Raw genomic sequence first — 20,000 nt, forward strand, 5'->3', positions numbered from 1 at the left:
ATTTCACCCTGGCTCACCATAGAGTCTCCAATAGCTCATTGGTTAGAGCATCCATACTAGATCACGGAAGGTCGTGGGTTCAACCCCCATCTGGGGCTCGGTCTTTTCCGAGTTCCCATTTGACGATGCATAATATCTTTCATGGACTTCATTTGAAGCACATTCAACCCTAGCTTATAAATTTCCCTGGTTCTTTTTTTAAATTCTGGTTGTTTGTATAATGTGTGTTACGGTAGACTATTTAGAAGTAGCAGTTTCACAACCACTGTGGTTAGAATAGTAATAATGGCTTGTTTTCTTTGTTTAAAGATGGCAAACGAGTAGGTCGCTGGGCCAGAAGACAAATGGAAACCAAAATGAGCAGATTCCAGGGAAGAAAGGAAGGTGAGACCATGAGTCAACTATTTTAAGGCTTTGTGTTCACAACTGCTTAAATTGCCTGATGACTCTACTTACAAACTTCAAAAGGTTTCTTCTATAAATCGTACGGATGGCCACCGTCTCCTAAGGGGCAACCTAGTGTAAATGAAAAGAGTCTGGTCAAATACCTGCTAAAGACGACCCGATAAAGAAAGGTGACAGAAACCAAAAAAAGTTAGGAAAAATGTAGTTTTACCTGTAAAACAGCAAGATCTCGTTTTTGCAGCTCCTGCCAACAATCAGGGAGCATCTCAGAACAAAAACCGACAAAATCCGCGAGCAAGAGTAATAACTGCTAATAGTCAACCAGCCACAAGTAACGCACAAGGTAAGATAATTATGTATAGGACAAACATCTTGAATTAGCATTATAGTAAATGGATGATTATGCGTAAGTTCAAGAGGCAAAAAAATACATTTATAAACATTTAAAAAGTTATAGATAGGGAAGGAAGTCTTAATCAATAGTCTCAGCTTCCGTCACCAAACTGAGTTCTCCAAACACCAATGTAATGAACGAAAGGCTAGCTGTCATATGTTCTACTTTCGCAAAAGCATGAATCTTGTAGTTACTACTACAAAATATTCTTTACTGTTTTGACTCAAAGGTAAAGTTTAAGAATTACCTGTTTAAAAAAAATCACAGAGCATGGGCATTGTGAAAAATTCTCTGGCCCGGCAAATTATCTCCCTAGAATCTAATCCTTTAGATCGATTGGGTGGCCACGAGAAAACAAGAACTCTCCATACGCATGAGCTATGGCACCGTAGCTCTGGCAAATGCACACAAATGGATTAATTGAAAGATCGCTGCTACGCTCTTAAATTCGTCCTTCTTGGCAGGAAATTCTTTCAACAAACACAGACAAACTCACAAAGACAGAAGACAAGGAGCATCATTTGAGCGCGAGAGAGGCTTTGAGAAACCACCACTCGGCAGAGACAGAAATAAGACTTCAGGTGAGTAAAGGGAAGCCCACGTCGCAAACACACCCCAATTACACGAGGTATGAACAAGTTTCTTTCCATCCTTTTTAGAGAGTAAAATTGTGTACGAATTGCTGAAATTCATATTCATGAGAACTTGAGAATGTAAGTGGAAATCTCTTGCGGGCGTATGTCAGAAAGCCCTTGCCAAGCTACTTAAACGATTTTTGACATTAAGTTAACGGGAAAGGCTTTCATTATTTTATCGCATCAGTAGGCCGCGTCTGAGACTATTTCACAGTCTTAATTCAAGCAAACACTTGATCTTCTAGTTATCTCACAGGCGGCCAAAAAGAGAGGCAGACAAAGAGACCACCACTTATATTTAGCTAGTTGGACGGCCGTGACTAAGAGGATTTCAATCCTACGTTGTTACATTACATTACCGAAATTGCTTCCAGCACGGTCTGCTGCAGCACAATTGTGCTGAGAACATTTCTCTACGGCCAGCTGCTGTATCCATTCCTTACTGTATCTCTTAGTCATGAGGACCCACGTTTCAGGAATTGGATTCCACTATTCCTGATATCATTAGAGTGAGCTCTCATGAGAGGACCTGTTTTGGCCTTAAGGGTAAACCAGTCGAGGGTCTTGTCTAAAAATTAGCTCGTTGTTTCAAAGAGGAATATTGCCTTTCATGGTGGCTGGGCTCACAGAAACGCGACCATATTGTCTGCTGAGGACCAACAGGAAGGAGTCGAAAATTCGAGTTCAGAATCTTGATAAGTTGCATACGTGTCCTTCCAAACACGAGTCGTAACGTGTCTTTTGTTGGCTGGAAATTTGATTGTAATTTTCATAATTTGATAACCCAAGCCTCACGACCTTCTAACAGTTTGATTTATCAATCTCATAGAGAAGTGATTTTACCTTTAATTGCGTTCAATTTACAACACAGATGGCAGAAACCAAGTACAAGGCGAAGGAAGGCTTTATTCAGTGCATCCATCGTCGAAGAAAAATAAATACCCTTGTACACGTGTAACATTCACGGAGAAGAGCGCCACTTTCGACATCAGCTCTTTGAAAGACAAGGATACGATAGAGGTGGTCCGCAAGCTGATTGAGGGGATGGGTTATTTCAAGTTTCTTCTAAGATCTGACGAAGAGCAGCACAACAGTGAGGAGTTCATCTACGACCTAACTTGCGTTTTGGCTGTAGCTTGCAGGGGTGCTCTAAACGAAAGCACGAACAAGATTCTTGCGGCACTGAAAGGGTCCATATTTCTGAAAACAAAGCTTCCCCACTTTCTCGATCATGTTCAAGAATCAGTCATCTTAAATTGCAAGGACTCAAAAGAATGGTTTTTTGAATGCCTCATCCAGGTCTTTAGGACGTATTTGACACGCTTGCCTAGCTCGTTTGCCGACCTTCCTTACGATCAGCTAAAAAGAGCCGTAGGTTATTCAGGCTTTAGTCAAGAAGATGAGGCAAAAAAGAAATTAGACGCTTTTAAGCAAGCCCGAGATGACATCATCAGAAGCGAAAGGCAAAAAACAGGAAAGCGATACACCAGCAGGGCGGGGCAAAAGCCACCAAACGACTTCAGAGAGATACCGATTTGCCCAACTAACAAAGAAATTACAGCTCAAGAACGACCATTCCTGCGTAAGAACATCACGAAGGGACAATACGAAAATGCAGAGCACTATCTTGATGTGCAATTTCGGTTACTTCGAGAAGATTTTCTGGAACCCCTGAGGGAAGGTATTCCAGAAATTATCCAAAATATACGAAGGCAAGATCGGAAGCATCAGATGCGGAATTACCGCAGAGTGCAAATTGTTGATAAGAAATTTACGTGGTCGGGTGTGGTCTATCAAGTGCAAATCGACGTGACTGGCTTCGATACCAAGAGATGGCCCCATTCAAAACGACTAATATACGGTTCATTTCTTTGCCTTTCCCAAGACAACTTTAAAACTATGCTTTTCGCAACAGTTACAGAACGTGAGCCAGAGAACCTGAAGAGAGGAAAAATCGAAATTCGATTTATTGAAGGACAAGATGTTGTCGGGATTGAACGCCGCTACTGCAGTTACCAAATGGTTGAATCACCGGCCTACTTTGAAGCGTACCGTCATGTTCTGGAAGGGTTGAAGCAATTGGATGAGACAATTATGCCTTTTAAAAAATATCTCGTTGATTGCAGTAAAGAAGTCGATCCACCAGAATATCTTAGACGCGATGATTCCCAGCCACCGGTTTTCTATGATCTTAGCAAGGCCCTAAATGTTTCGGAAGCAGCAAACGCCACAGCAGTACCTGTTTTACAACCTGGAGCCTGGCCTCCGGTAGAGGCTCTTCCTCTTAACAAATCCCAACTCGAAGCTTTACGAACGGCAATTACAACTGAATTCTCCATTATCCAGGGCCCTCCAGGGACTGGTAAAACGTACGTTGGAGCCAAAATTGTCAGATGCTTGCTTGAGAATCGCTTCGAATGGGATCCCATGCAGACCTCACCAATGCTGATGTCTGCTACACAAACCACGCGTTGGATCAGTTCTTGGAGAAGGTGTTAGAATTTCTTGATCATCGAAGCATAATTCGCGTTGGAGGAAGGAGCAAAAGCAAGAAGCTAGAGGACTGCAATCTAAAAAAATTTACTCATCGGTTCAGATTGTATGACAAACGAGACGAAGTCAAAGAAAGAATGGAGGAAAATGATATGCAGAGGAAGCAGAGGAATGAATATCTTGCAAAGGGAGAGAGAGAACTCTTGATGTTCAGCGATCTAGAGGAACTGATGAGTTTAGCCCATGTGGATCAAATATGCAAAGCCAAATTTCCCTCTAACGTGGCAAACGAGAGTCGAACCCCGGCCAACACTTTCACGTTGTGGCTGTGTAATGATAAGTTGGTGAGTTCCTGTAACAGAAGTACGCAGGAGGGAGCCAAAGACAAGACAGGAAAAAGTTTAGATGCTCGTTATGGAAATGAACACCACAAAATGCCCTCTTATGTAGCAATAGAGACTTCATCAAGTGATGTCGAAGAAACATACGGAAACAGTATGTCAGACGTTACGACATATAATCCATTTTCAGGGGTAAACGGGGTCAACAGCACATCCTTTGAGCGCAACGAAGGCTTTTTGGAGCTTCAAAATGGAATGTCATTTCCGCCAAGGAACAGTCCGAATATTCAGCCACCCTTAAAAGAAGCAAGTGACAGTCTCGACCAAGATATAAAATCTGATTCAGCAATTTTGAAAGTCCACGAACCGATGGGCGTCACAGATCACACGAGAACAAATGAAGAGGTTCTCACAGAAAAAGAACTAAACAATGTGAAGGAAGAATCAATCGCAGTAGACAGAGAGGCGGATTTAATTATGTATCAAAGACGCATACAAGGTGAGGAAGATCTCCTTATGGCAATTTCCGAGAGAAAGGGGGAGTTAGTGGACAATGAACAAGCCCAATCATCGACAAACGGCGAAGATGATGTGGGTTTGGTCCCTGTCAACAACGAAAAACAATATAATCCATTTTTCTGGAATGAAACAGAAGAAAACCAGGCAGCGGGAAGAAAGGGCGACGAGGAGGCCAATAGAAATGCACGAAAAAAGAAAAGAAAGCGCAAAAAAGGGGAGAAAAGGGTTAAACGAATTACCGGAGACATCACAACTTTAAAGGAAAAACTGAAAAACATAGAGATGATGACTGCTGCTGAGGTCATGAGCGTTGACAACATTTGGAATTTGTCAGAAGAAGGCCGACTGGGATTGTACCTCTTTTGGATTGAGAACTACCGCGAACGCTACAGAGTGGAAATTCATCGGAGTGAGCAGGAATATAAACAGCTTTGTGAAGAACTGGAAGTAATCACATTTGAAGAAGAAGAGCAAGTCATACGTCAGGCAACTGTAGTAGGAATGACTACCACTACCGCTTCTAGATATCACTCAGTACTTCAGAGAGTAGCTCCAAAAATTGTCATAATCGAGGAAGCTGCAGAGGTGATGGAAGCCCATATCATCACTTCTCTTTCTCACGAAACAAAGCACGTGATCCTCATTGGAGACCACAAACAACTCCGTCCAAAGGCTACAGTGTATGAATTGGCCCGTACGTATAATTTGGAGGTCTCCCTGTTCGAGAGAATGGTAATGAACAACATGGATTGTAAACGTCTATCCATTCAACACCGAATGCGACCTGAAATTGCCGCCCTTACAAAAAGGATTTACGATCACGAAATTATCGATGACGGATCAGTCTGCAATTTTGAGAACATATCCGGAATTTGCAAGAATCTTTTCTTCATTCAACACTGCAAAGCGGAACACCATGTTGACGGTTTACAAAGCTATGCTAACCAACACGAAGCTAGGTTTCTAGTGGCACTTTGCGAATATCTTCTACGGCAAGGAATAAACAAAACCCAGATAACAGTTTTAACCATGTACACCGGTCAGCTGCTGCTTCTTCAAGAGCACATGCCACGGCAAGCGTTTGAAGGAGTGAAGGTTTGTGCAGTTGACAACTTTCAAGGCGAAGAAAATGATATTATTCTTCTATCATTGGTAAGAAGCAATTCAGAAGGTCGCATTGGTTTCCTGGGCGAATCCAACAGAATTTGCGTTGCACTGTCACGAGCTCGCAAAGGGTTTTACTGTATTGGAAATTTCAGTCTATTGCAAAGTCAGTGCAAGCTGTGGAAAGAGATCTGTGTTGATCTGGAGAAAGAGAAGGCAATTGGCGATAAACTGAATCTGATTTGTAAGAGGCATAAAAACATCACGGCTGTAACAGAAGCAAGAGAGTTTAACCCATTGGGAGGATGTAACATGCCTTGCGGAGAACGTCTCCCTTGTGGGCATGCTTGTGATAAGCAGTGCCATGCATTTGAGCATAAGGAGGGTGAATGTCAAAAACGGTGTCTAATTAGATGCTCTAATGACCACCCATGCAACCGCATCTGTCATTATCCACAAGAATGTCGAAAATGTGAACACAAGATGACAAAAATAGTGCCGAAGTGTAGTCATCAGCAACAAATGTCATGCTATGTTGATCCTGAAACCTTCCTCTGCAAAAAGAAATGTGAGAAAATGCTGCCATGCACACATAACTGCCGTGAAGAATGTGGACAAAAATGTACTTCACGATGTATGGTCACATTTACGAAGTCGCTTTCTTGTGGGCACAAGAAGCCTTTGCCCTGCTATATCGATCCCGCGGGTTACAAACAATGTAATGAGGCATGCCCGAAACTTCTTAATTGTGGGCATAAGTGTTCACGGAGGTGCAGAGAAACTTGTCACTGCAACACCGAAATTAACATCGAGCTGCCGTGTAAACATACAAAGCTAGTCTTATGCCCAGAGAAAGATTATCTAATTCAGTGTAAGGACAAGTGCAAACGAAAACTCCACTGTGGACACGATTGCCCAGGAATGTGCTATGAGGACTGTAACGTGAAGAAATGCAATGTTGAGGTCGTCAAGGATCTTCCATGTGGCCACCAGCAAAGCGTTCGTTGTTATCAAAATCCTGAAAAGGCTTTTTGTTTCGCTCCGTGTCAAAGAAAACTTGATTGCGGCCACCAGTGTACTTCTGTTTGTGGTGACATATGCAAAAGAGTTCAGTGTGAACAATTGTGTCAGAAGGAATGTGAGCGAGGTCATTCATGCCAAAAGCGCTGCCATTTTGGTTCTCTCTGTGGTGAATGCATGACAATGGTTAATATGACAATTCCTGCCTGTGGTCATGTCATTGAAACGGCTTGTTACGTTGACCCAAGCGCAATTAAATGCAAAATGCCATGTGACAAAGAAAGAGACTGCGGACATCCTTGCAACGACATTTGCAGCCGCAAATGCGACGCTACGCCGTGCAATGTATTTGTAGAGAAACACCTTCCATGTAATCATGTGGTGTTGATGAAATGTTGCAAGAATCCCGAGGACGTTGCATGCAAAGAAACAATTAAAGTTGATCTACCTTGTAAGCATCGATTGTTTGTGAAATGCAGTGTAGTCAAGGCGGGTTTACAAAAACTTTCATGCAAGGTGAAAGTAGAGAAGGAACTACGTTGTAAACACAAACTCGTGCTTCCTTGCTTCAAGAATCCAGAAGACTGTATTTGCAGAAAGAAAGTTAACTTTGACCTGCCGTGTGGGCATGTGACGTCTATCCCCTGCTTTATTGTGACAGCTGGTTTACCGGGTGTTAACTGTACGAAAATGACACAACAAACATTGCCATGTGGTCACGAGGCAACCCTTCCTTGTCACACAAAACCAGAAGAATACTGTTGTGACAAAAAAGTTGAAATCTCACTTAACTGTGGACACAACAAGTGGGTAAAGTGTGGAAGCATGCAGGACGAACTTCAAAGTGGTTATTGTGAGGAAAAAGTGACCCGGAAGCTATCTTGTGGTCATGAGAAGTTGATTCAATGTTCACTTCATCCTGACGCAGTTATCTGTGATGCTCCTTGTGAACGCCTGCTTCCATGTAAACACCCATGCCCAAAGAAGTGTGGTGATGAATGTGCCCCCTTGGAATGTTCGGTGGTAGTTCAAAAGGATTTACGCTGTGGATATCATAAGACTAGCGCCCTTTGTTCAGAGGATGTGTCTGGGCTAATTTGTTCAAATCCATGCAATCGAAAGCTTAAGTGTAGTCATCGATGCCCTGGTAAATGCTCTGAGGACTGCTGCCAGTACTTTTGCCAAAGGATGGTGGTCAAACGTCTCAACTGCCCAGGGAACCATTCCAGAAAAATGCGTTGTTTCAGAGATCCCAGAAGCGAATTTTGTGCAGAACAATGTGAGAAGAATCTACAATGCGGCCACCGCTGCCCGGGGCTTTGTGGTCAACCATGTGGAAGAACGAAGTGTCAGCGGTTAAGACAGAAGATGTATCCCTGTGGTCATCAGGAACAAATACAGTGCTTTGATTTTGAAACAGCTACTTGCAAGGCGCCCTGTAAGCGTCGAAAGACAACATGTAAACACATTTGTAAAGGTGTTTGTGGGAGACCCTGTTCCAGCTATCCATGCGACGTTGCCGTAACGAGGACCCTTCCTTGCAACCACAAGGTTAAGACGCTCTGCAGCTTTAAAACAGATAACATACCGTGTCCCCACCCTTGTGATGTAAAGCTTGCTTGTGGGCACCAGTGTCCTGGAAACTGTCACGATTGCAACGTCAGGGGATCTCATGAAATATGTCAACTTCAATGCGGCCGAATTCTTGTTTGTTCGCACCGGTGTAGAGCACAATGCGGAATGCCGTGTCCGCCTTGCAGGAACAAATGTGCTAGGTTTTGCCCTCATCAAAAGTGTTCCAAACTGTGTTCAGAGTTATGCAGTCCATGCAACAAACCGTGTAAATGGAGTTGTCCTCATTACCAATGCAATAACCTCTGTCACGAGGAATGCGACCGCCCTCGATGTGATGCACCCTGCCCTAAGAAGCTGCCCTGCAGCCACCCATGCATTGGCTTGTGCGGGGAAAACTGCCCCACACAGTGTGCAATTTGCCATGCTGCAAAGCTGCCGTCCCTGATAGGCGATGGACGTACGACCTTAAAAGAGGATATGAGGTTTGTTCAACTTTTGAACTGTGGTCATATCCTGACTGTTAAAGAAATGGATTCGTGGATGCACCGAGAAATTGACAGCAGTGTTCAACTTATTCGATGTCCCCGTTGCTCAACAGCGGTTACATTCAGCTATCGTTACGGAAACCAGGTCAAAAGGACTTTAAAAAACTTGGAAAACGTGAAACGTGACATATACAGGCTTGCAAGTGAAACAACAAAGTTTGCTAGAAATGTTTTTCACAATCTTCCCTGTCGTCCTCCATGGATCCACAGGTGTTTGAAGTTGAATCCAATCATCATTCCCTTAGGGTTCACTCTTAAAAACCATACAATTATCCAGAAGCAGATTAAGGAAGCGCAAGACAGTTTGAGGAATGAGATGATTCCAAGACGTTCGATTGCAAACGAGGAGATTAAACAGGCCTCGGATATTATTAACGGTGCCCTGAAAAAGATTAAACATTACCTTGAGACGCCCCGGCAGGATTTGACGACTCTTGAACAATTGCATGAACACACAAGAAAATTTGCGCTATTTGCGTCACTTCTGGAAACACAAAGCTATGCTGTTATGCATGGGAGGTCATTCTCGAGTATTGCCGAAACACGTTTGAAAGAGGCAACCTCCGAGTTCAATTTGTTTGTTCAAGGAAACAATGGTGCTCTAGCAATCACGTTGTTGGAAAGAACCGTCGATTTGTTGCGAAAAGAAATCGGCAAAGCGTCACTTCCAATGCAGGATCCTGCCGAATTTGAGAATTTTCCAGGCTTTTTTGAAGGCGCGTGGAGATTATGTGAACATGACGGTGTGTACTTCACCAGATCGATTTTGCGTGGCGGAGAGAAAGTAAGCAAATTAAGCGCGAGGTGTGCACAGTGCGCTGAAAAGGATCACCTTGATTGATTAAGGCATGTCACACAGACAAAATTAAGAAAGGGTTAAATAGGTAGAGCGATGTAAAATTACTACTCCAACTGTGGAGGTTGTCTGCCCTTCAATGAATACTTCAACCACTTATATAATTAGATGCGTGACGTCAACATGCGAACTTTGATGAAATTAAACGAGCGAGACCGGAAACAATATTATCTAGGATCACGATAGTGGGACCTGGATACAGATATCAGCGTTTCCTCGTCAAATAACACGACTTAAAGGAGAAACTGTGAACTGAAACTATGTCACGGAATAGAGGGAATTGTTGGAAATCTTGAAATGTCACGGACTTAAGAGACTGCGGGAAAATGATTAGACGCACGGCATGGCATGGACTGAAACAAACTCAACATGAGAAGGATAGGCGCTGAAAATAAATTTGGTGAGACAATTCCGGAATGAAGTGCATAGAAAAAGAAACAAAGCGTGGGTATAACAAGCGGAAAGTGATCGAACCATTTTTCTGGCATCGTTAGCGTAATTCAACCTTCCCATGAACTGCTGTTGCGAACTTTGATGAAATTAAACGAGCGAAACTGAAAACCATATCATCACGATAAGAGGACCTGGGTACAGATATCAGCGTTTCCTTATCAATTAACACGACTTAAAGAGGAAACGTGAACTGAAACTATGTCATGGAATACAGAAAATTGTAGGAAATCTTGAAATGTCACGGACTTAAGAGAATGCGTTAAAGTGGATTCTTTCTTGTGTGCTGGTGGGGTGGGGGGTTTTTCACGTCGTATTCTTTGTAATTTTTGTAGTCTTCTTTTTAATTAGTTCCTTAGGCCAAATCAATCTCGTTTGTCAAGTAAAATAAGTATAAAACACACTCGTATCGGGGCTTTCACATACTGACAGGCCACGAAGCAAACGATCCACAATGGTAAAAGTACACAGTTATCATCTCGCCGGTTTCCTTTGACTGCTAGCCTTTCAGTTGCCACTGGTTCTCTGTTTTTCACGATTTTTTTTTCAAAGTAGTAAGGCACTTAAGATCTCAAAGCAACCTTTCTTTCCAAACGAGTCCAAGTTCAAGACTGAGTAGTCAGTTGATTTTATATATTGGCGTCACAACAAACCTTTAAGAGGATCTTGATTTTCAACCGATTTTTCAGCGTTGGAAGAAAAAAGGCTACAAAAATTACAAAGAATACGACGTGAAAACTCCCACTCCGTCAGCAAAAAAGAAAGAATCACATTCTTTCTAGTTCTTGAGGGGTCTTGTCATTGAGCCAATATAATAATGACAATAATATATACGTAGATTTAGCCAAGCCTAAAAGCGGAGCTCCCTGGTCATTTATTCTTACTGCCTGTACGGTTTGTGAAAATGTTTCCGGTTGCTGCTTTAATAATTAAATCATTTTCTTTGCTTTCTTCTATAGAAAAATTCATTGCCTAACTAATGACTTCCACGGTAAATTTTACGCTTTTATCGCATGAGTCACGAAGCGATGAATGCGACATCAGTTTTTCCAATGAAATTTACTTTGCAATTCACCAGTTTGGCAATAATATTTTCTTGAACCGAATGAGTTTTAAAAGAAAACAAGCATTAAGCTCAACCTCAGCGAGCCATTTCAGAGTCAACTGTCAATAGCCAGCGAATAGGAATCATGCTAAAATTACAAGCCATAAAAACAACTTTGTCAGTTCACGGTCAAAGAAGAGTTTTACTGATGTACTTTATTCCACTTTATCTCTGAAAACAAGATCATTCACATTTTGATGTATTTCATTGAAACACGCCAGGTTGGCTTGGTATAAGAATCGGCAAACTACGGCAATGCAACCAAGAAAAGACGAACTAAAAACACGATCTGCGCCAACACTTAAATAACATTTGGGTGCTTTAAACAAACTTCTGAAAACACAAGCTACTGAGATTTCCCCCTAATTTTACGAGAACTCATTGCGAATACGTGTTTATAACATAACGGCAAAATGTTCATGTCACTGTCGAGGCACAACGAAAACCAGTTGGGCAAACGGATTAAAAAGCACTTGTTCGCTCGCATTTTAGAGGAAAACAAACAAACAAACAAACAAACAAATCAACTTTTTCTTTATGTCCAAAAGAGTACAGATAATTGATATTTAATTCCATTTGACAATAAAAATTCGATTTTCATTCCTGAAAAAAAAAAGAACCGATTAAACCACTTTTTAAAAATACGCATCCACTTTAAATAACGCATCCGTAAAAATAACAAACGGTTTAGTTCCCAAGGAAACAATTTGTGTGCTAAATATGAGCTATTACTGGTATTCTGTTTTGTCGTTGTCGTTTTCTTTCGCTCAGTCCTTTCGTTTCTGTTCGTTTCTGTTCTAGACATAGGTCCTCCAGGCATCATGTAACCTTATCAGAGGTTCTAAAGATATGCCAAAAATTGCAATACAGCAGCTCTAAGCAAATTAAAAATAAACACTCAGCCTTAAGTTTACATCCCGCCGATGCTTGACTTGAATAACTGCGTAGCCACCAGTGTGGACCACAGATATCATGATATGTCAAACTGGATTGAAACCAGCGAAAAATGCAGAAAGAAAACATCTTCCAAACCGTTTTCCACCTGAACACGAAAAGCGTTTGACTGTGTAAGAACTTTCGTTGATACATAGTATGGCCTTGTAGCTGCGTCGAGCCACAGAAAGCGCGCGAAAAATGAAGCCTCGCTTATGTTCAGGTGAGTTCACCTAGGTTGAGCCTTCAATCCCATCGAAAACCAGTACCTGGTCAGCGATCAAATTCAAAAAACAGCTGACCTTAGTGAGCTTAAGCTTGAGCCCGCGATATGGTCATGTGATACTTGTCAGCGGATACCTTGTTCTGACAGGTGTCAATTGATCAAAACATGGATGTCATATATGAAAGATGTATGCTATAAACTAGCATGATACTGGTCACATTGGCATACATGGAGAGGTGGACGGACGGACGGACTTATGTACGGACGTTCATGACGTCATGGCTATGAAACCAAATTTTCTCGCATCGATGGGTTACCATATTTTCTTAACAATGGTGCGCCGCGCTCGCACCTTCGGCGCGCGCGGAGCTCCGCTAATATTATAGTATGATGAACATTCCGAATAATCAAGGACGTCAGGACCATCAAGGGGGAGGGGAAGTGTTACCTACAAAAGCCGAAAAGCGATAGCACTTACTAAGACCTTACTCCACTGGAACAGTTTTCGGGAGGTCATGAAACGTGTATTTGCCATGACATGTCAAACTCAATTGTGAAAACAAAACAACATCTGCACTTTGGGTATCAATCCTAGTAACAGTTGACACTGCGATACCCTACCCTGCCCTGCCCTTTTTAGATAGATTCCGTATATCGTGCGAACTATAAGGTGCTTTTACGATCTTAAAATTGAAGGGAATTAACCAAACCTGTGAAAACATTCGTTTTGCTTTGAGTCAGTTGGGCGTCCTAAGACTGTCAGAATAATGCTTGGAATATCATGCTGCAGTCATCATCACATTGACAACATGCACAAGAAGCAAACATAAAACATTAACAATAACTTTTAAGAAACTCCGACCGGGAAAAAGGGGCTTAGGAAATCAATGAAACTTAACAAGTACTTAATTCAGTCTGCGTATTTTGAAGATATTCACGCATTCGAAGACAAATTGCAGGGAATATAATTATTTGTTCTTTGGAACAATAAGTTCGAGTGATTTAAGGTCATCAGAACTCGAGACTTACTTGGGAGTGTATGATACTGGAACATCGTAAACACCTATTTATTCCGCTTTCCACAGGTAGCAGTGGGTTGTCGATGTAATAGGGGATTACAACACTGTCGGTCCTCTCAGGGGGGAAAAGTTTGATACTATTGTCATACTATTTGCTTCGGCAAGTTAAGTAATAATTAAGAACCCTGCGGTGCAGAGTGTATAATTCGTAGCATTGATTGACCTTGATTTCGATCTTTGATCTTTGAGCTCCGATTTCACTAATAGTTAGTTTGCAACAGTTCCTCGCAAGGCTAAGACACGGTTCAATCGCTCTCCTGAAAACAAGGCAAACCTGTTAAAAGAAATATCTGCTAACCTGTATGTGACGACCCGACACAGAAGTAAGTGAACTTTGTATGAACGAAATCAATTCTTCTTTCAGTGACATCTTTGTAAGCGATTTTTGGTTTAAGTAACTTAACAACAGCCGTTTATCTCCTGTTTCAGATCGAATAATTGTCTACGAATATTTGTCTATAAATGGTCCATACAATCATCATTAAACATCAATAATTATACGATTTGTGGCAGTCATTAATCGGAAAGACGAGCTTCACCGCAAAGCACTATTTTTAAGTGTATCCGCGAGTTCCCAACTGTTTCCATGATATTGGTACAACACCGCTACATTTAGGTTTTGGGAAATATTAAAAAATATATTTCGGTTAACCAGTAAAGAGAGCATGCAGGGATGGTGTAGTTGCGATTGCACTCGCCTCCCACCAATGTGGCCTAGGTTCGATTCCGGACTCGTGGCCGTATGTGCGTAAAGTTTGTTATTGGTTCTTTACTCTGCTCCGAGAGGTTGTTCGCCTGGTTCTCCGGTTTTCCCCTCTCCTCAAAAACCAACATTTCTAAATTTCAATTCGATCGGGCTAAGCGTCATGTTGGAAACTACTGGGTAACCAATAAATATGTTATAAAGTTTACTTCATTTCATTTAAATGTCGAAAACTTCATAAATCATCTTGCCTTACAAGTAGTGTGAGAAAATTTATCAATTAGAGCTTATGAAAAAGCTGTAAAAGAACCCACAAAACAAGTTTTTAAAATTGTCTTTAACAATGCAAAGATACGAATCTTACTTGTACCCAAAAAAATCAGAGAAGATGTCCAAGTCTTAGACAAATATCCCAACGTTTCCCTTGTGAAAGGACCGACAGTATTGCAATCCTCAGTTTTCTGTTGGAAACCCTCTGTTACATGTGGCAATATCTCTCAAGCCCCCCTGCAGAAGCAAACAGCAAATGAACTGATTACGTGTTCAATAGTCTGGACGGACGTTTTGAGACAACAAGAGAAGCATGGTAAACTGGTTACTTCTCCTTGATGTAAAGGTGCTTCTCAGTTAAGGGTTCCCTGTTGTAATGAAGAATCAGGCCTGTATGGATCAGAGTTGTGCCCAACCACCACCTCATGGATGATGTCTCCGCAAACAACCTAGAATGGCCTGAAACAAAGAAACCAGTTTCTGATCACATTTTCCAGCAACACATGACAATAATCATGGCAATTACAATATCTCATTATCAGTGCTTGTCTGATGTCGAAAGAAGTGCTATTCTATATATGTAGATGTCTTACTTGTTTTATTGCTACAAGGCATATTAGGGGCGAGTTATATCATTTCCCTAGCCAAACGCGAGCCCGAGTCGACCACGAGCCACGAGCCAACCTCGAGTCAAGCCCAAATATTTTCATTTTTTTTTCATTCTTGAGTTCCATGGCCACAGATACGCATTTAAAAGTTTGTAGAAATATACTCACCCGTTTTGTACAATATGCCATCATTTTTTCAATGCCGATTGCAAGAGTTAAGCTTAAGTTTAATTCCTGCATACCTCGATATCCATTAATTTTCCTCACGGATTCCGACCTTTGTTAATTACACACAACTGACGCAGAAGTTCCATTTCAACGACACACTGTGAAAATTGATGTGGAATAAAAATATTTATCGCATTTCGTGCCACTCGAGCGCCATCGACAGCGCCATCTTGTGTTTCATACACAGGGTACCCATACAAGAAATATTAGATCCCAACCCATTCTCTCCGCGGACAAATTGATGGAGGACATGTTTTTCGGTAGAACACAATTTTATCAGAGTAATCATGTGCAACGTATTTCTTCCTTGTGTACGGGTTTTATGGGGAAAGTTGTCCAAGAACCTTTAAGCACAGCATTGCTGTGAATAGAGATATTATCAGTGGCAGCCAATGTTTTGGGTTGTATCACACCTACAGTAAGTACGAACGGAAGGACTGGGTACAACTATTATCCAACCTTGCGTTACCTGTGTAACTCTAATATGGCGGCTCACCGGAAGGAGGACAAGAAACGTGCACAGTTGCTATTTTTACAGTGGTTCTTCGTTACATAAGTTTGGGAATTTCATGATCCGTTGTTGGCAAGAGGCAGGTGCGACAAAAGCTTATGAAGCAAGCTCATTACTTCAAAGAACATTTTTCGTTGGTCACGAAGCAGATAACTGCATTTGGGCCATTTGGAAAGTAGAAAATTAGCATATTTCATGTAAATTATTTCCACAAGCTTTTAATTGCTTTTCTGTGGCCATGAAACTCAAAAATGGAAAAAAAGCCAACATTTGGGCTTGACTGAAGGTTGACTCGAGGTTGGCTCGTGGCTCGTGGTTGACTCGGGCTCGCGTTTGGCTAGGGAAATAATATAACTCTATCAGGGGCCCATCTTGAAAAATAGCAATTCACCAATATGTAATACGGGGACATCAAGCACCTCTAAAGAAGTATGGGCCTCACATTAAGATACACCACTGCCATTTCCCACGAGTTTCAGTCTTTTTTTTGACAGGTTCCAAATAGCAGAGGAAACTGGGAAACTAGCCAGGATATCGCATGTGCGCCTTTTGTATGAAAGCAACAGGCTCCTCTCTATTAATACTCTTTTAAACTCAAAATACTCTCTGGAACAATAGTAATGCTATTGGTGCTCATTTATCATCGGTGTTAAGCTTATCAAACTAGACAATAAAAGTTCCTTACAAAACCAAACCAATGTCTTGGGGGTTTCCTAAAAAAGTGAAAATTCTATCAAAAGGTCTTGTAATTTTTTGGTTATGAGCCAATGAACATTTAATTTTTCTCAGACTTGCTGTTTGTGACGACTCAAAATTATTGAGTCACATCTTGTAATTAGATTAGAGCTAGTGCACTGCAAAGTAACATAAGCCCATTGCTTTCCTTTTGTTCTGAAATGCAATTAATTTTGGAGCTTAAAGTGTACCTAAGCTCAAACGTTTTTCGTCCACAATATTAATCTACCCACCTAAAGCAAACGAGTTTTACCATTCGCACCTCAAAATTTCGCTCTTTATCCGCCGGAAAAGATGTGCAAAGTTATCAAAAGTGGCAGTAATTTGGACCCACGACCGTGATGTGAGAGGCATGGGTCTATTCTCGATCTTACGTCACAAACTGCTTTGAAATGCAAAATTTCTTTGAAAACAGGAATGCCAAGCAGTTTGTGACGTAAAATCGAGAATAGACCCATGTCTCTCACATCACGGTCGTGGGTCCAAAATACTGCTAGTTTTGCCAAGTTGACGTAGCTTGCATGGTACAGAAAAAGCGAAATTTTGTTTAACAATGGTGACGTATGTTTGTATTGGATATTTGAATTTAGGTGCACTTTAATTAACGACAATTTTCTTCAATATGTTAGGGCAGATGTTAAAATTCATTTTGATGATGACAACAGTCGGTTACTCTAATCAAACCAGCAAATCTCAACTCACTGATATCCTAGGTTGCAATGCTTGAACCAAAGCACTGCACTGAAGAAATTGCAAAGTTGAATTTGGTTGTCCACAAAATTTATCATGTCCCATTTCAATGAATTTCTTCTTAATAGCTCTACAATTTAGCAACTAAAACCAAATCTTGACTCACACTTTTAGAAAAGTTCAACTGACTCCTGCAAGAATTCAATTGTCAACATTCTGAAGTTCTGCCAGAGATTCATACATACTGATCAAGATGACATGGAAATCTGCGAATTGGTCTACAACAGATTTTCTCCACAGTGGTATTGAGATGGTGTAATGTAATGTAATGTAATGTAATGTAAATCTTTATTCAGAAACGGAGAATAATCAGTTACAGTGCGACGCGCCATACCGTGGCCACCCAACAAACATTTTTACAAGTTAGCTACTGATCAAGATACGCGAATTTGATTGACAGACACATCTCCATAGAAAGTTTCAACGCGCAAGAACCAAATGGAGGCTTGTCTGTCAATCAAATCCGCTCACACTGATTGGCTAACTTGAAAAAAATGTTTGTTGGGTGGCCACGGTAAGGCGCGTCGCAGTGTAAGTTAATAATTAAAAATTAAAACTTGTACAACTGCTTTACATGATTGCCGTGTGGGAATCCGATATCTCAGATACTTTCTTAATACCCCGTTTAAACTGCCCAATAGAACAAACGCTTTTTAAATCTTGGGGCAAGTTGTTCCACAAACAGGCCCCGCTGTAGCAAAAACTTCGTTTTAAGTAATTAGTATTTGGCTTGGGCGGCGAAAGCTTTTCTTCAAGATTTCTTAGGTTATAATCATTAACGTGGCGTTCAGTGAAGAGACACTGAAGATAGTCTGGGGCAAGTTTATTCAATGTTTTATACATAATTAAAGCTTTCTGCTTTTTACGACGAAGAGACAGCTTCTCCTACCTAAGCATCGCGAGAAGGAGGTTGGAGCTCGTACCAAAAGGTGATTGAGTAATTACTCTGGCAGCGCGATTTTGTAATTTTTTGTAATTTATCACTCAAACAGCCACTCGTACCATCCCAAACCGGGCTGCAGTAATCAAAATGTGGTAATATTAAAGCATTATAAATTTGAACTGCAACATCCATCGGAATAAAAGGTCGTACACGTTTCAATGCACCAATGGCTGAAGAGACTTTCTTGCTTATCTCGTCAACGTGTTTAGACCAAGAGAGTTGTGCATCAATGGTAAGACCCAGAGATTTAATATGGTCAACTCTCTTGATCGTCCTGTCATCGATACTTATATTAATCTCCTCACATTGGGCATTCAATCTCTGCCTAGATCCGATTATCATTAGCTCAGTTTTGGCCACATTTAAACTTAATTTGTTTGCTCTCAGCCAACAGGTAAGATTGTTAAGTTCAGAAGTCACTGCTAGTTTAAGATCGGCTACCGTTTTTGCAGATAAGGTTATACTGGTGTCATCGGCAAACATTCTCGGGGCTGCAACCCGCAGGCAGTTAGGGAGATCGTTAATGTACATCAAAAAAAGCAAGGGACCCAGGATGCTACCCTGCGGTACGCCACAAGTAACAGTGTTGGCAGTTGACAGATTGCCATTTACATTACACCTTTGGGTCCGATTACTTAGGTATGACTGAAACCACTGAAACTGCTTATTGTTCTGTTGTCAACTTGGATTTCTAAGATATTCATCGACTTACTAGTGTTACGTGAGGTTAACTCGTTAATGAGGTTCCATGTTTTGCGCGGATTCCCTTTGCTAACTTTCAAGTTATCAGAAAAGTAGCGCTTCTTTGCTTGTTTAATTGCATTATTTGCTTGGTTTCTAGCACATTTAAATTGCTCCCACATGTCATGATCATTCGATGAAATTGCTTTCTTTTTAATTAAATCTCTTCTATGCATTTTATTCAATAACCCTTTAGTAATCCACGGAGCCCGCTTTTTACTAATTCTTTTTAGTTTGCGTGGTGCGTGTTTGTCCATGCAACTAACAAACATTTGTTTCCATTCATGCCACATGTCATTTGGATCAGAGCACAGATCAACATTCGACCATGGCATTTGTTCCAGATCATTTAACAACTTGTTCTTTTGAAAGTGTTTAAATTGCCTCATTTCAATCGTTCGTGGGCAAAAACGGTCATGATGGACTTTGCGCGTCATAAATACAAGAGGGTGATCACTGATCCCAAGGTGAATGACACCTGAATTTGAAACTTTCTCTGGGGAGTTGGTGATACATAAATCAATAAGTGTCTTAGAGACAAGAGTGACGCGTGTTGGCTCAGTGATTAACTGACTAAGACCATAAATGTCAAAAATGTCTGTTAGATGAGAGGAAATATGAGCAGAAGCCTCTGGCAATAAATTGCAGTTAACATCACCAAAAAGAGACCTTATTCATAAATGGCGGCCAATTTATAATTCTTTTGTCGAAGTGCAAATTAGCCTACCAAGCCTCGATACCATACAGTGAATTGAAAAGAATTCTTGCTCTAAAATGAGGCTTGGTAGGCTAATTTGCACGTGGACAAAAGAATTATAAATGTGACCGCCA

At 41.2% G+C, this 20,000-nt stretch overlaps 1 protein-coding gene across 1 annotated transcript in view; it reads left to right on the forward strand.

Annotated features, from left to right (window-relative positions):
- LOC137996451 (NFX1-type zinc finger-containing protein 1-like) overlaps positions 1 to 12,690 on the forward strand; it is a 24,862-nt gene extending 12,172 nt beyond the window's left edge. The window contains 5 exon segments of the mRNA XM_068841876.1: positions 310 to 384; positions 647 to 748; positions 1,264 to 1,380; positions 2,306 to 3,883; positions 3,886 to 12,690. Coding sequence (XP_068697977.1) covers positions 310 to 384; positions 647 to 748; positions 1,264 to 1,380; positions 2,306 to 3,883; positions 3,886 to 9,872 — 7,859 coding nt within the window. The 3' untranslated portion in view covers positions 9,873 to 12,690.
- Positions 12,691 to 20,000: the final 7,310 nt, after the last annotated feature.

Source organism: Montipora foliosa, chromosome 1 (genome assembly GCF_036669935.1).
Source record: "Montipora foliosa isolate CH-2021 chromosome 1, ASM3666993v2, whole genome shotgun sequence".
NCBI lineage: Eukaryota > Metazoa > Cnidaria > Anthozoa > Scleractinia > Acroporidae > Montipora > Montipora foliosa.